Source organism: Cervus canadensis, chromosome 2, assembly GCF_019320065.1.
Source record: "Cervus canadensis isolate Bull #8, Minnesota chromosome 2, ASM1932006v1, whole genome shotgun sequence".
In the NCBI taxonomy this organism is placed as follows: domain Eukaryota; kingdom Metazoa; phylum Chordata; class Mammalia; order Artiodactyla; family Cervidae; genus Cervus; species Cervus canadensis.
In genome coordinates, this window is record NC_057387.1 from 59,243,221 (window position 1) to 59,255,735 (window position 12,515).

General features: G+C 35.2%; 1 protein-coding gene across 13 annotated transcripts in view; it reads right to left on the minus strand.

The window, feature by feature from the left end:
- ADGRL2 (adhesion G protein-coupled receptor L2) overlaps positions 1 to 12,515 on the minus strand; it is a 296,333-nt gene that overhangs the window by 76,099 nt on the left and 207,719 nt on the right. For all 13 annotated transcript variants that reach the window (XM_043460873.1, XM_043460877.1, XM_043460872.1 and 10 more), the window contains one exon: positions 8,559 to 8,772. In XM_043460873.1, coding sequence (XP_043316808.1) covers positions 8,559 to 8,772 — 214 coding nt within the window. The remainder of the gene's footprint in view (positions 1 to 8,558; positions 8,773 to 12,515) is intronic.

A 12,515-nucleotide genomic window follows, 5' to 3' on the forward strand; every position in this document is an offset into this window, starting at 1 on the left:
GGCTTTCTTGACCAACAATACGTAGAGTAAAATCCATATATTGTGTGTGTCTGTTAGTCACTAGTTATGTCTGACTCTTTGAGAACCCATGGACTGTAGCCTGCTAGGCTTCTATGTCTATGGGATTCTCCAGACAAGAATACTGGAGTGGATTGTCATTCCCTTCCCCAGAAGAACTTCCCAACCCAGGGATCAAACCCTGGTCTCCTGCATCGCAGGCAGATTCTTTACCATTTGAGAGCTGCAGGGAAATAGTACCAATAAAACCAGAAGTTCACACTTTTACTCTCAGTCTACATTATCCAATAGAATTATTTTACAATTTTCACCTTAAAAGAAGAAACAGAGGACTCTGCAGGGCAGAATCTTGGATGTGACATTGTTCCTTTCTCCTACATTTTATAAGCAAGGTCATAAGGGATATTTAGATGATTTGTCTTCTAAGCCGTTTTACTAGTCTTTTTTGCACACTAAATGTGAATGTTTAATATGGTTCAAGTTTATTATTGCCAATAGTCTTTCCTTTCTATAATGAGTACTTTGGTTTAAATGCCCATCAGTAAGTGACATGCAAAGTATGTGTCCAATTAATGTTATCAATAACAGCTTTAATGGTTATTTACTCTACTAAGGTTCAAGAGTTTGTACTGTAACCTCCCAATCCTTGGACAAAGAGAGGTGCCTGTAATTCCAGTTAGTTGTCTTAAAACAAATTAAGCCAAGAGAGAAAGAATTAGCACAAATCCATCACTCAACAGAAAATAACCTAAATACATCACATAGATGATGAGTTAGTAGTATTTGATTTATTTATTTTTCCCCAGATGCATTTTATCTTAATGGACAAATGGTTGATAAACCTGACACCACAGACAGATAAAAACACTTGGGATAAACAGCATAAAGCTAAGACTGCAGTGTCTCAAAAATGCAGGCTTAAACCCTATGAGAATGAATAGGTGCACTGAATAAATATATTAAGCAAGAGAAGGGTACCCCTGACTAGCAAGTATGGATAATAATACAAAAATAAAATATGCCAACCCCTAAAATATTATAAAACATCAAATCAGATAAGGCAGATTTAGCTAATTTTTCCCACTAAAAATTAATATGAAAGGGATATAAATGTATTAGACAGGTTTTAAGTTTATTGATACCTATAAAGAGATCAGGGAACAAAGAATTAAATAAAACCTCCTTCATATACCTCTGCCTTGGACATAACATTTCTTTATAAAGACTGAACCATCAGTATAAAAGTGGAAAGGGTTTTATGTCAAGGAGAGCATGCCTACACTGAAATCTATAATCATGAAGTTAGCCAGAGAACACTTGTAGAATTGCAACTGGAATTTAACGAATTTTCTTGCTTAACTTCTGAGAATCTTCTAACATCCATCAGATGTCATACGAGGGTTTTGTGGGGATCTGTGCATGCATTTAAGTATCTCCTTTCTTTAAATATTTTATACACAGTTAGTATCTGTTAGTATACTTGAAAATAATAGAAGGATATATACAAAACCTAGATAATTTTAAAATGATTATTAAATATTATTTAAAAATCAATTTTCATGCAACTAAGATGTTAACAAGGTTCCAGGTATAGATACTTTGAGGTTTCAGCCTCTGAGACCAATAGTTCAACCTTTTCCAAGGTTCACAAAGTAAAAAGAGGGTATCATATTGCCCATTTCTTCCCAAAGATATTTTAAAAATAAGTGAGGAGAATATATGTGCTACAAATGTGAATGAGTGCTTTCACTGCAATGACAGTTGACTTTCAGACTGAAATGAGAGAACTACAGTATGATGAGTCCCAAATTTCTCAGCAGTTCCAACAATCTGTTATTCAATAACTCTCTTAAAATAGAAGCAATGGCCTACGTTTTTTCCTTCATAAAAAGGGTCCCTAGTTGTGTGTCCTGCTTCATAGCAAGAAGAGAGGTGAAAAAGTCAATGTGTGCATTTTTTTCAGTCTCATTCTATGACCTACTGTAACATAAAGAATTATGGAACAGAAAACAAAAAAGAAATGCACATATATATAAAATGACACCTTTTATCATATGCTCAGGCACACAAGAAATCATCACCGCTTGAACTGCTATTGGATTAACAATGTTAAAAATGTAATTAACATATTTGAAGATAATAGGCTGGGGGCATTGGAAAGTTTAGAAGAAGAAAATTCAAGAATACAGAAGTTATTGAATGGGGTACCGGATGGGAATACATTAACTTGGTCTCTACTCATCAAGCTTACTTTCATCATCCCAAACTTTTTAGACAAGATCGAGGCTCTGAAATCAGTTTTGTCTCTTACTTAATTTATTAAATTGCTCCCATGTTCAAAAAGCTAGACTTTTTCCCCTTAAGTTAAAAATCTCTGAACTGTACTCCTACTTCATTAATCTAGTGTTTATTCCTTTCCTGGATGTCTGTGACTGTAGAGTAGTACCTAACTCTTCTGTTCTATGCAAGGCTGAATGCTGCTTTGTTGATTTCCATCCTGAAACTTTCCTATCCTAAAAATCCTAATATGTTCTTTTATTTAAACTAAGTAGAATAAAATTCTTCAGCATCAATAAGGGAAAAAATGAATCTTTCTTATACTTTAGTGCTACCTTATGAGACATTACCCTCCTCTTCTCATTCTGATTTCCTAGATGGTACCTTTACCTTTTCCACTTACGTGCAGGGGTTCTCTAGAGCTTTTGCACATACCAACTGCATATAACCTCTGTAATGTCATCTATTCACCTAAAACTACCAACCTTACATTTATGTTGCTTCATCTGTGTGTTTTTCTTTCAACACTCTTTTGAGTGCCAGATCTGTATCTGGCACTTAACTACTTATTTATGGATGGATCACTTAACTACTTATTTATATTCCACCATGTTTCCCAACTTAGAGAAATTTAAATTGGTAGTTTAACAACCAAAAATATAATCAATTTTATTTAATAAGAAACCTATTGTAGTTCTATGAGGTTCTATCCAGTCGGTATCCGTAAGTGGGCTTAAAAAAAATTGGGTAAAATCTTAAAAAGAATAAGGCTAGTTCCCTAAACCTAGGGCACTATTTTACTTTCCTTGGGCTATTTCCACACAAACAAAAGGGCTTATCTTGGAATCAACTACCCAAAATATACCTTTCCCACCATAGGGAAAAACTGAGGAATATTTTTACCATCTTCTTGAGGGCAGTACAGATTACTTTTAGAACCTCTTTGCAATGAGAAAGGTACACTGATGTACATCTGATAGTATGAGTTCAGACTCGGAAAAACTGAACCTACCTATGCCCATTAACCTAACATTTATTATTTTTTAAAAATGCAGTAAACATTTACATGCTTTCTCACTTTCAGATCTCTTGACCACAGTGTTATAACAAACGTTAAGGGCAACTGCAAACCATAAACTAAGGCAATAGACGACCTGGAAGAGAACTGGCAAATGCTTAGAGTGAAGAAATGGACAGAGACAGTTATAAACAAAAACAGAAGAGTAACTTAGAAACAAATTTAGCACATCACTTTAACTAGATTTTACCCAATGCTACAAACACTATTTTTAGCAAAATTCTAATTTACTTATTCATCAAATACTTGAGAGTATTTGATGAGTAGTAAGAGGGTTTTTTTTAATTTGCCTTAATGAATTCAAAGTGTTGAAACTATTTCATATTTAAGTGAACTTACAACAATTATCTTTAAAGAGTGCTAAAAATTATTTCTAATGGTAATTATTTTATAGAGTATTAAAAATATATCATTTAGGAAAGAGTTTCATTTCTTACTTTTCAGGATGAGCCATTCAATACATTTAAAAGATAATAGAATCAGTTACAAAAAAAGCCTTGGTTGCATAGTTTTAAATAAGCAGGAAATATAAAATGGAGAATAAATAACAATTATTAATACTTTTACCACAAAGAATTACAAGTGTATTTATTTAGTTGACTCTTAACTGGTGAAGTGATAACAATGAGGAAGGGAGGTAGGAAAGCCTTGAAGTAAAATATAAACATATTTTCATGGTATTGAAATTTCTGTGTTATCTATTACTATACACAAAAAGTGGGGAGTTTCAAATACAACAGAAAAAAATCCAGTGCTTTTATTTAATCTTTCCAAAAAGGAATTTCCTACATTAAAGAAAAAAAGTCTGATTTTTAAAATTATTAACATATCTTTTGATGATTATAAATGGAAAAGTTTTGCCAAATTATTAGGATTTGGTGAAAAAGCTCTTACTTTATTTGTAAATACTGAAAGGATATCTTTAAAAAGGGACAAGTATTCTACATAGTCAATAATTATTCTGTAATAATTCAGTTGCAAAAATATTGTCTACCTATTTTTCTTACAGTTATTTGAAACTATGTAACAGTCAGATATGGTAGACTTCCTTTAGGGTTTTTAATCTAACATACACAGAATGGAGTACTGATAAATTACCACTGTGAAACTCATTATTTAAAACAACACTGTATTCCTTGTCAATAAAAAGTTAACATTTAAATCGTCACTGTGTTGATTACATAATTATAAAGCCACTAATATAATAAAACAATTTAAAAATAGAGTTTCTACAGGCAGTGTTAGAACTCTTTATTTTCATTAACACACCATAAATTGATTAGAAATTTTCATAACAAGGGAACAGCAGTATGCTTTCACAGGATTTAAATATGCACAAACTTAAGTTCCTTTAAACTGTGTCATCAAGGGTTTTCCTGGTGGCTTAGTGGTAAACAATTTGCCTGCCAATGCAGGAGACATGGGTTCGATCTCTGTTCCAGGGAGATTCCACAGGCCATAGGACAACTAAATCCATATGCCACAACTACTGAGCCCATGTTCTAGAGCCTGTTCTCTGCAACAAGAGAAGCCACTGAAGTGAGAGGCCCATGCACTGCAACTAAAGAGTAGCTCCTGCTTGCCACAACTAAAGAAAAACGCTCAACCATTAACGAAGACTAAAACAATGAAAATTACTTGCTATCTTATTTTGTACATTTACTATAACATGTCATTATATTTATATTAAGAAGTAGGATAAGGCTTATGTGTTGTGCTAGATACTCAACCATGTATTTAAATGAATAAACTCATAAACAAAAGTTACCTACAATGTGCAATTCCTCAGGGCCAGGTCTTTCAGATTCTCTTTGTACTAACTCCCACTGCTTTTTGCCTGTCAGTCTAATAAAAACAGGTAATTATACATAATCATTTCTCATTTCCTATTTCTCTCTGGCCTAATTTTAGATGTTCATCTCATATCACTACCACTGAACAGTAGGATCAACATGTAAATGTCCACCTAATATAGGCGATTCCCAATTTTTGAAATACTATGTGCAAATTGTTCTACTACTATCTTATTGGAGCACAGAATTCGTTCTTTTAAAGAAGGTAAATTATGTTTTGCAATTTGTTTCACAAGCTAGATTTCAAATCTAACATAGTCTATAAAGGACTTTTCTGCAAAAAAAAAAAAAAAGCAACATTTATCCAGTGTCATTTGTGCAAATAAGATTTTACCTTTTTTAAATAACTACCCTTTACAAACTAAACATAAAACCACTTTGATGGAAATCTTTCAAAAGTATTATATATTATCTTATTTATTAAAAATATCTTGATCAGTATCAACATTAACAAAAAACCTACTTACTATAATGTGTTATCAATAAAAATATGTTAATATGTATTCTGTATGAAATTAGAGATTTTACAGCAATTTGTACCCATATTCTTAGGGACTGGATTTTTTTAAAATAGTTTTTCCATTATTTCCTTCATTGCTGTTATCACATTTGGATGTTTTCATTGTGCCTACACTGCTCAGACCCCAAAAATCTACTGTTCTACTTTTAAGGTAGATTAGCATATAAGCTACTGGACAAAAGATTGTTTTCAGTGGAGGAAAAGAGTCAGGAGGAGAGAGTAAAGGCTTTGAACAGAAAGATAATGGGTTTTCCTAGTATTTTTTCTTAAAAAATCCAAAATCAATAATGTATAACAAATTCTGTCAAACTTGTTTTGCGTCAGAGTTTTTATGTTCTAAATAACAGGAACTGCTGGATATTACTGTCTTAGATCAGTCATAACTAAATCTTTTTTTAATATCTTACATATAAGAAAACTCTAATTAAGATGCCATGAGTAATAAGCTTAACAAAACAAAAAAAGATGCCAAGAATTAGGTAATCTGTGTTATGGCAGAGAAAGTCCATAAACATTGGCAGCAGTTTTTCATATCCTATTTACTTGTAGGAATGCAACTGTCCAGTTAAGAGATACCATTCATGTTTTATAGTTTATAACACTTTCCAGTACATCAATCTTAAAACACAAAATTAACCGTTGTATATTACCCAAATATCTTTCTGTCTTCTTTCCTTCTTTCTTTCCATCTACCTTCCTTCCTTCTTTCCATTCTCTCTCTCTATCTATTTTCTCTCTTGGCTTTCCTGGTGGCCCAGTCAGTATAGAATCCACCTGCAACATACAAGACCCAGGTTCAATCCATGGGTCAGGAAGATCCCCTGGAGAAGGAAATGGCTACCCACACCTGTATTCTTGCCTGGGATAGAGGGGCCTAGCAGTCCAAGGAGTCACAAAGAGCCAGATAAGACTTGATGACTAAACTATCACCATTTCCTATCTATCTATCTATCTATCAATCAAGAAAGAGAGAGAATGAGCACTACTGAGTTTTCTTAGCTTTCATAATGTGTTGTTATCTTGTTTGCTTTTTTAAAACTGAGCATTAATACATGTCATAGATTGAGAGGAAATATTTGCAAAAGACATATGGAATAAAGGATTCTTATCCAAAATATATTTATAAAAAAACTCTTAGAGGGAATTCTCTGCTGGTCCAGGGGTTGGCACTCCATGCTTCCATAGCAGAATGTATGGATTCGATCCCTGGTTGGGGAACTGTGATCCTGCAGGCCTTGCAGCACAGCCAAAAAAAATTAAAAGTAAAAATAAAAAATCTCTTAAAGCTAAACAATAAGAAAGCAACACAATTAAAAGGGGGAAAGGACCAGAACAGACACCTCACTAATAAACATAAATAAATGGCAAGTAAGTATATTAAGAGATGTTAAACATGATATGTCATTGCATGCATGTGGCTAAGTGGCTTCAGTTGTGTCTGACTCTTTGTGACCCCATGGACTACAGCCTGCCAGGCTCATCGGTCCATGGACTATCAAGCAAGAATACTAAGAGTGACTTCCCATTTCCTCCTCCAGATTATCTTCCTGACCCAGGCATAGAACCTATGTCTCCTGTGTCTCCTGCATTGGCAGGTGGAGTCTTTACTGCTGAGCCACCTCGGATGCACTCACAGCATGCAAAACATTAACAACAATAACTGTTGTTGAAGGTATGGAGCACCCTTCATTCATTGTCAATGAGAATGAAAAATGGTACAGTGACTTTGAAAGACATTTTGACAGTTTCTTACAAAACTAAATACACTCCTACCATAAGATCCAACAAGTCATGCTTCGTGGAACTTGCCCAAATGAACTGAAAACTTATGCCCACACAAAAACCTGAACAGATATTCACAGAAACTTTATTCATAATTGCCAAGACTTGGAAGCAATCAACAAGTCCTTCAGTAGGTGAATGGATAAACTGCAGTACATCCAGACTATGGAATATTATTTAACACTTTAAAAAAATGAGCTATTAAGCCATGAAAAGACATAGAGGAAACAAGTACATATTACTATGTGAAAGAAACCAATCTGAAAAGGTTACATACTGCATGATCCCAACTATATGACATTCTAGAGGAGGCAAAACTGTAAGAAAATAGTAAGATCAGTGGTTGCTAGGGGTCAGATGGAGGGAGCAATCAGTAGGTGGGACACAGAGGATTTTTAGATCAAAATGTTCTGTATGATACTGCAGTGGTAGATAAGGGTCATTATAAATTTTTCAAAACCCACAGAATGTACAACAGCAAGAGTGAACCCTAATGCATACTGAGGATTTTGGGTGATAATGATGTGTCTATGTGAGCTCATCTATTACAACAAATTTAACACTGTGGTAAGGGATGTCAGGATGTTAATGGTTAGGGAAGTTGCACATGTGTGCAGAAGGAATATGATAATTCTGTGTACATTCTGCTAATTTTTGCTGAAAAATGAAGTCTACTCATTAAAAATATTAAGGAGCAATTACTGCCAAAGACCCAGACACTGAAACATTCTTGATATTATAAAATATTTCAAAATTTTGAAGTCTTAAAAAACAAGACTATATTTTGATTACTCATAATTGTATGATATATAAAAAATGTATAATAATTCAGTCTATGTCATTATCTATGTCAATGTATAAATATGTCAATCTATATAAAGTAGAAATCAACATTAGTAGGGAAAACCCTAACTTGGTTTAATGAATAGGCTGAGATATGGACTGTATCCATCCAGTACGGAATTATGATAACACTTTCACTAATTTGGATGTTGTAGCTAAAATTAGGTATTAACACATGAACGTTTACCTTTGAGTCATAATTTTGAAGGCATCTGGGAGGTAGCAGTCTGTATTCTCCATCTGAAATGGGTCAGCATCACAAATCTTGTCGTCTGTCCGACCATAATTAGCACTCTCAATCATGATAACATCACTGCCTGGACATCGCAGATCTATAGAATAACCTTCACAGGATAATTCTCGACGAACTAGCCCAAACGGTAAAGCTGCTCTGCTGAAACCTTAAAAAAGAAAAAGAAAATTAAAATGAACTCATGTATGAAGTATATTACTTTATTTTTTTTGAAGTATATTACTTTAGTAAATCATTTTCAAGTAATATTAGTCACATCTATATCCGAGAGGTACCAAAGTATGTTTTCAAACCGTCCATTCATACATTTATTAATTAATTGCCAGGATCTTTACTATGAATCAGCAATTTATTACTAGATTTTTAAAATATATCTTTACCTGGAGTACTCATCTTTATAAGAATTGCAAATTACTTTAATAAAGTATTTTCTGTATAGCCTAGACACAATCAGAAACTATGTGGCTCTTTTTGAGTATATCCAAAGAAAAACAACACATTTGATCAATCGATTTAAAAAGAATGACAAGATTAACAAATATAGAATGCAACATTTAATAAAGGAATACTTACATTTATAAATGAAATCAAAGCCATTACACAGGACAATGGTGTATATTATGTCGCTTAATGTAGACATATTAACTGTGCTATGTTGAATTATCTTAAAATACATTTGTCTTCAGTTCAGTTCAGTCACTCAGTCGTGTCCGACTCTTTGCGCCAGGCCTCCCTGTCCATCACCAGCTCCCGGAGTTAACCCAAACTCATGTCCATTGACTAGGTGATGCCATCCAACCGTCTCATCCTCTGTCATCCCCTTCTCTTCCTGCCTTCAATCTTTCCCAACATCAGGGTCTTCTCAAATGAGTCAGCTCGTCACATCAGCTGCCCGAAATATTGGTGTTTCAGTTTCAACATCAGTCCTTCCAATGAACACCCAGGACTGATCTCCTTTAAGATGGACTAGTTGGATCTCCTTGTAGTCCAAGGGACTTTCAAGAGTCTTCTCCAACATCACAGTTCAAAAGCATCAATTCTTCGGCACTCAGCTTTCTTTATAGTCCAACTCTCACATCCATACATGACTACTGGAAAAACCAAAAAGTCCGCCTTGACTAGACGGACATCTGTCGACAAAGTAATGTCTCTGCTTTTTAATGTGCTGTCCAGGTTGGTCATAAGTTTCCTTCCAAGGAGTAAGCGTCTTTTAATTTCATGGCTGCAATCACCATCTGCAGTGATTTTGGAGCCCAGAAAAATAAAGTCAGCCACTGTTTCCCCATATTTGCCATGAAGTGATGGGACTGGATGCGATGATCTTTGTTTTTTGAATGCTGAGTTTTAAGCCAATTTTTTCAGTCTCCTCTTTCACTTTCATCAAGAGGCTCTTTTGTTCTTCTTTACTTTCTGCCATAAGGGTGGTGTCATCTGCATATCTGACGTTATTGATATTTCTCCCGGAAATCTTGACTCCAACTTGTGCTTCCTCCAGTCCAGCGTTTCTCCAGAATGATGTACTCTGCATATAAGTTAAATAAGGAGGGTGACAATATACAGCCTTGATGTACTCCTTTTCCGATTTGGAACCAGTCTGTTGTTCCATGTCCAGTTCTACTGTTGCATCCTGACCTGCATACAGGTTTCTCAAGAGGCTGGTCAGGTGGTCTGGTATTCCCATCTCTTTCAGAATTTTGCAGTTTAGCAACTGTGCGGTAGTTTGAGCATTCTTTGGCATTGCCTTTCTTTGGGATTGGAATGAAAACTGACCTTTTCCAGTCCTGTGGCCACTGCTGAGTTTTCCAAATTTGCTGACATACTGAGTATAGTACTTTCACAGCATCATCTTTTAGGATTTGAATTAGCTCAACTGGAATTCCATCATCTAGCTTTGTTCATAGTGATGCTTTCTAAGGCCCACTTGACTTCACATTCCAGGATGTCTGCTCCAGGTGAGTGATCACGCCATCGTACATTTTGTGACAGTGTCACCCTTATGGAACAATGTGTGTGTGCTGTACTCAGTTGCTCAGTCAGGGCTGACTCTTTGCAACACCATGGACTGTAGCCCGCCAGGCTCCTCTGCTCATGGAACTTTCCAGGCAAGAAGTGGGTTGCCATTTCCTACTCCAGAGGATCTTCCTGACTCAGGGATCGAACCTGCACCTCTTGCGACTCTGGCATTACCAGGCAGAATTTTTATCACTAGCACCACCTGGGAATCCCCTTATGGCATAAAAACTTGTTTCAATTTGTAAAGCCTTGACTGAAAACTGACATAAGTGAAAGGATTGAGACATAAGTAAAATGACTGAGCAGATGGGTATTCACAGGACCTAGCACTGCTCCAATCTAGTCCCAAAAGTTGAAAATTCCCAAAGAGGCAAAACTTCTGAGATTCAGTTTTGTCATTTAAAAAATGACATGTAACACCTATGATGTTACTTTTCCTACCTGTGTGACTCAAAAACAAGATATATGCAGAAAAGCACTTAATTGAAAGTGCTACATGAACTTATGTATGGTGTAACAGGCTGAATGTAGATAATCACTGTTCATGAATGTGATAAAAAAACAATTTAGAATTGATTAAAAAATTAGAATTTTAGGTTTTAAAATTTTCAACCAGGGGTCCTCTAAAGTAATAATAGAACAGAGAACAAAGGTAAAAGCCAAGAAAGCCAAGAGCAGCCAAGAAGCACTATGTGTGGACACAGCACATCTATGTGTGCTGGTTGCTACCTATGGGATACCGACCACATCAAAAACTTCTCAGTTCACTTCAGTCGCTCAGTCATGTCCGACTCTTTGCAACCCCATGAATTGCAGCACGCCAGGCCTCCCTGTCCATCACAAACTCTCAGAGTTTACTCAAACTCATGCCCATCGAGTCGGTGATGCCATCCAGCCATCTCATCCTCTGTCGTCCCCTTCTCCTCCTTCCCTCAATCCCTCCCAGCATCAGGGTCTTTTCCAATGAGTCAACTCTTCGAAACTTCTACATTGACCCAATTTCTTATTTCAGTTCTCTAACTTGTTGCCATCTATAGCATTCCTGTTACAAAAGATGAGCATTAATTTTAGTATTTTTTTAATCTCTATAAATTATTTTGCATCACATAAGCTTTCCCTCACATCCCTTTTTACTGGAAAAAAAATTAAAAATGATATTAAGAAGTAAACTGTTCCAAGACATAAACTTCCAAGCTGAAAAACTAGGTTCTGCCCAGGTCAATTCAATGCAAAAATCTGTTCGTTTTAACTATTGCACAATGCCTCTCACTAAATGAACAAAACTAAAAGTGTCCTGGATAAACATGCATCTTCTTTCTAAGATGCAAATAATACTGCAAAAGGATTACTGGTTCACACGTTGGTATCATTTAGAAAATGAGCAATTCTAAAACGTGGCTGAGTTCTCAGTTCCACTGAGAAAACAAAATGTAACTGAAATAGAGAGACACAAAAAGGACACAGTTTAGAGCACAAAAGTCTTCAGAGGATTGAGGCAAACACCAGCCTTGGTAGGTTTTTACTAAGAAGATTTATGGTCTTACGAGATTTCCAAAAGAGAAGCACACTATCAAGGAACAAGGAAAACAGAAAGGAAGAAGGGCAACATCAAGACAAACAGTAAAGAGGCCAACCTTTCAGCTTTTTCCCAAGTTCATAAATAAATGCTTCCATATGTTATTACTTTCTTTCATTTGCTGATACTGTGGTGCTTATATAAACAGTGCATCTTAAACTAATTATATTTAATTGATTTATTTAATACTATAATATTCATCGCCTTAAATCGTGTTCTCTTTCCTAAAGTCTTGCTCAAAAACAAATGAGAGAGCAAAAATTTAGGAAAGCGAACACTTATGATTTAAGACAATGAACAAC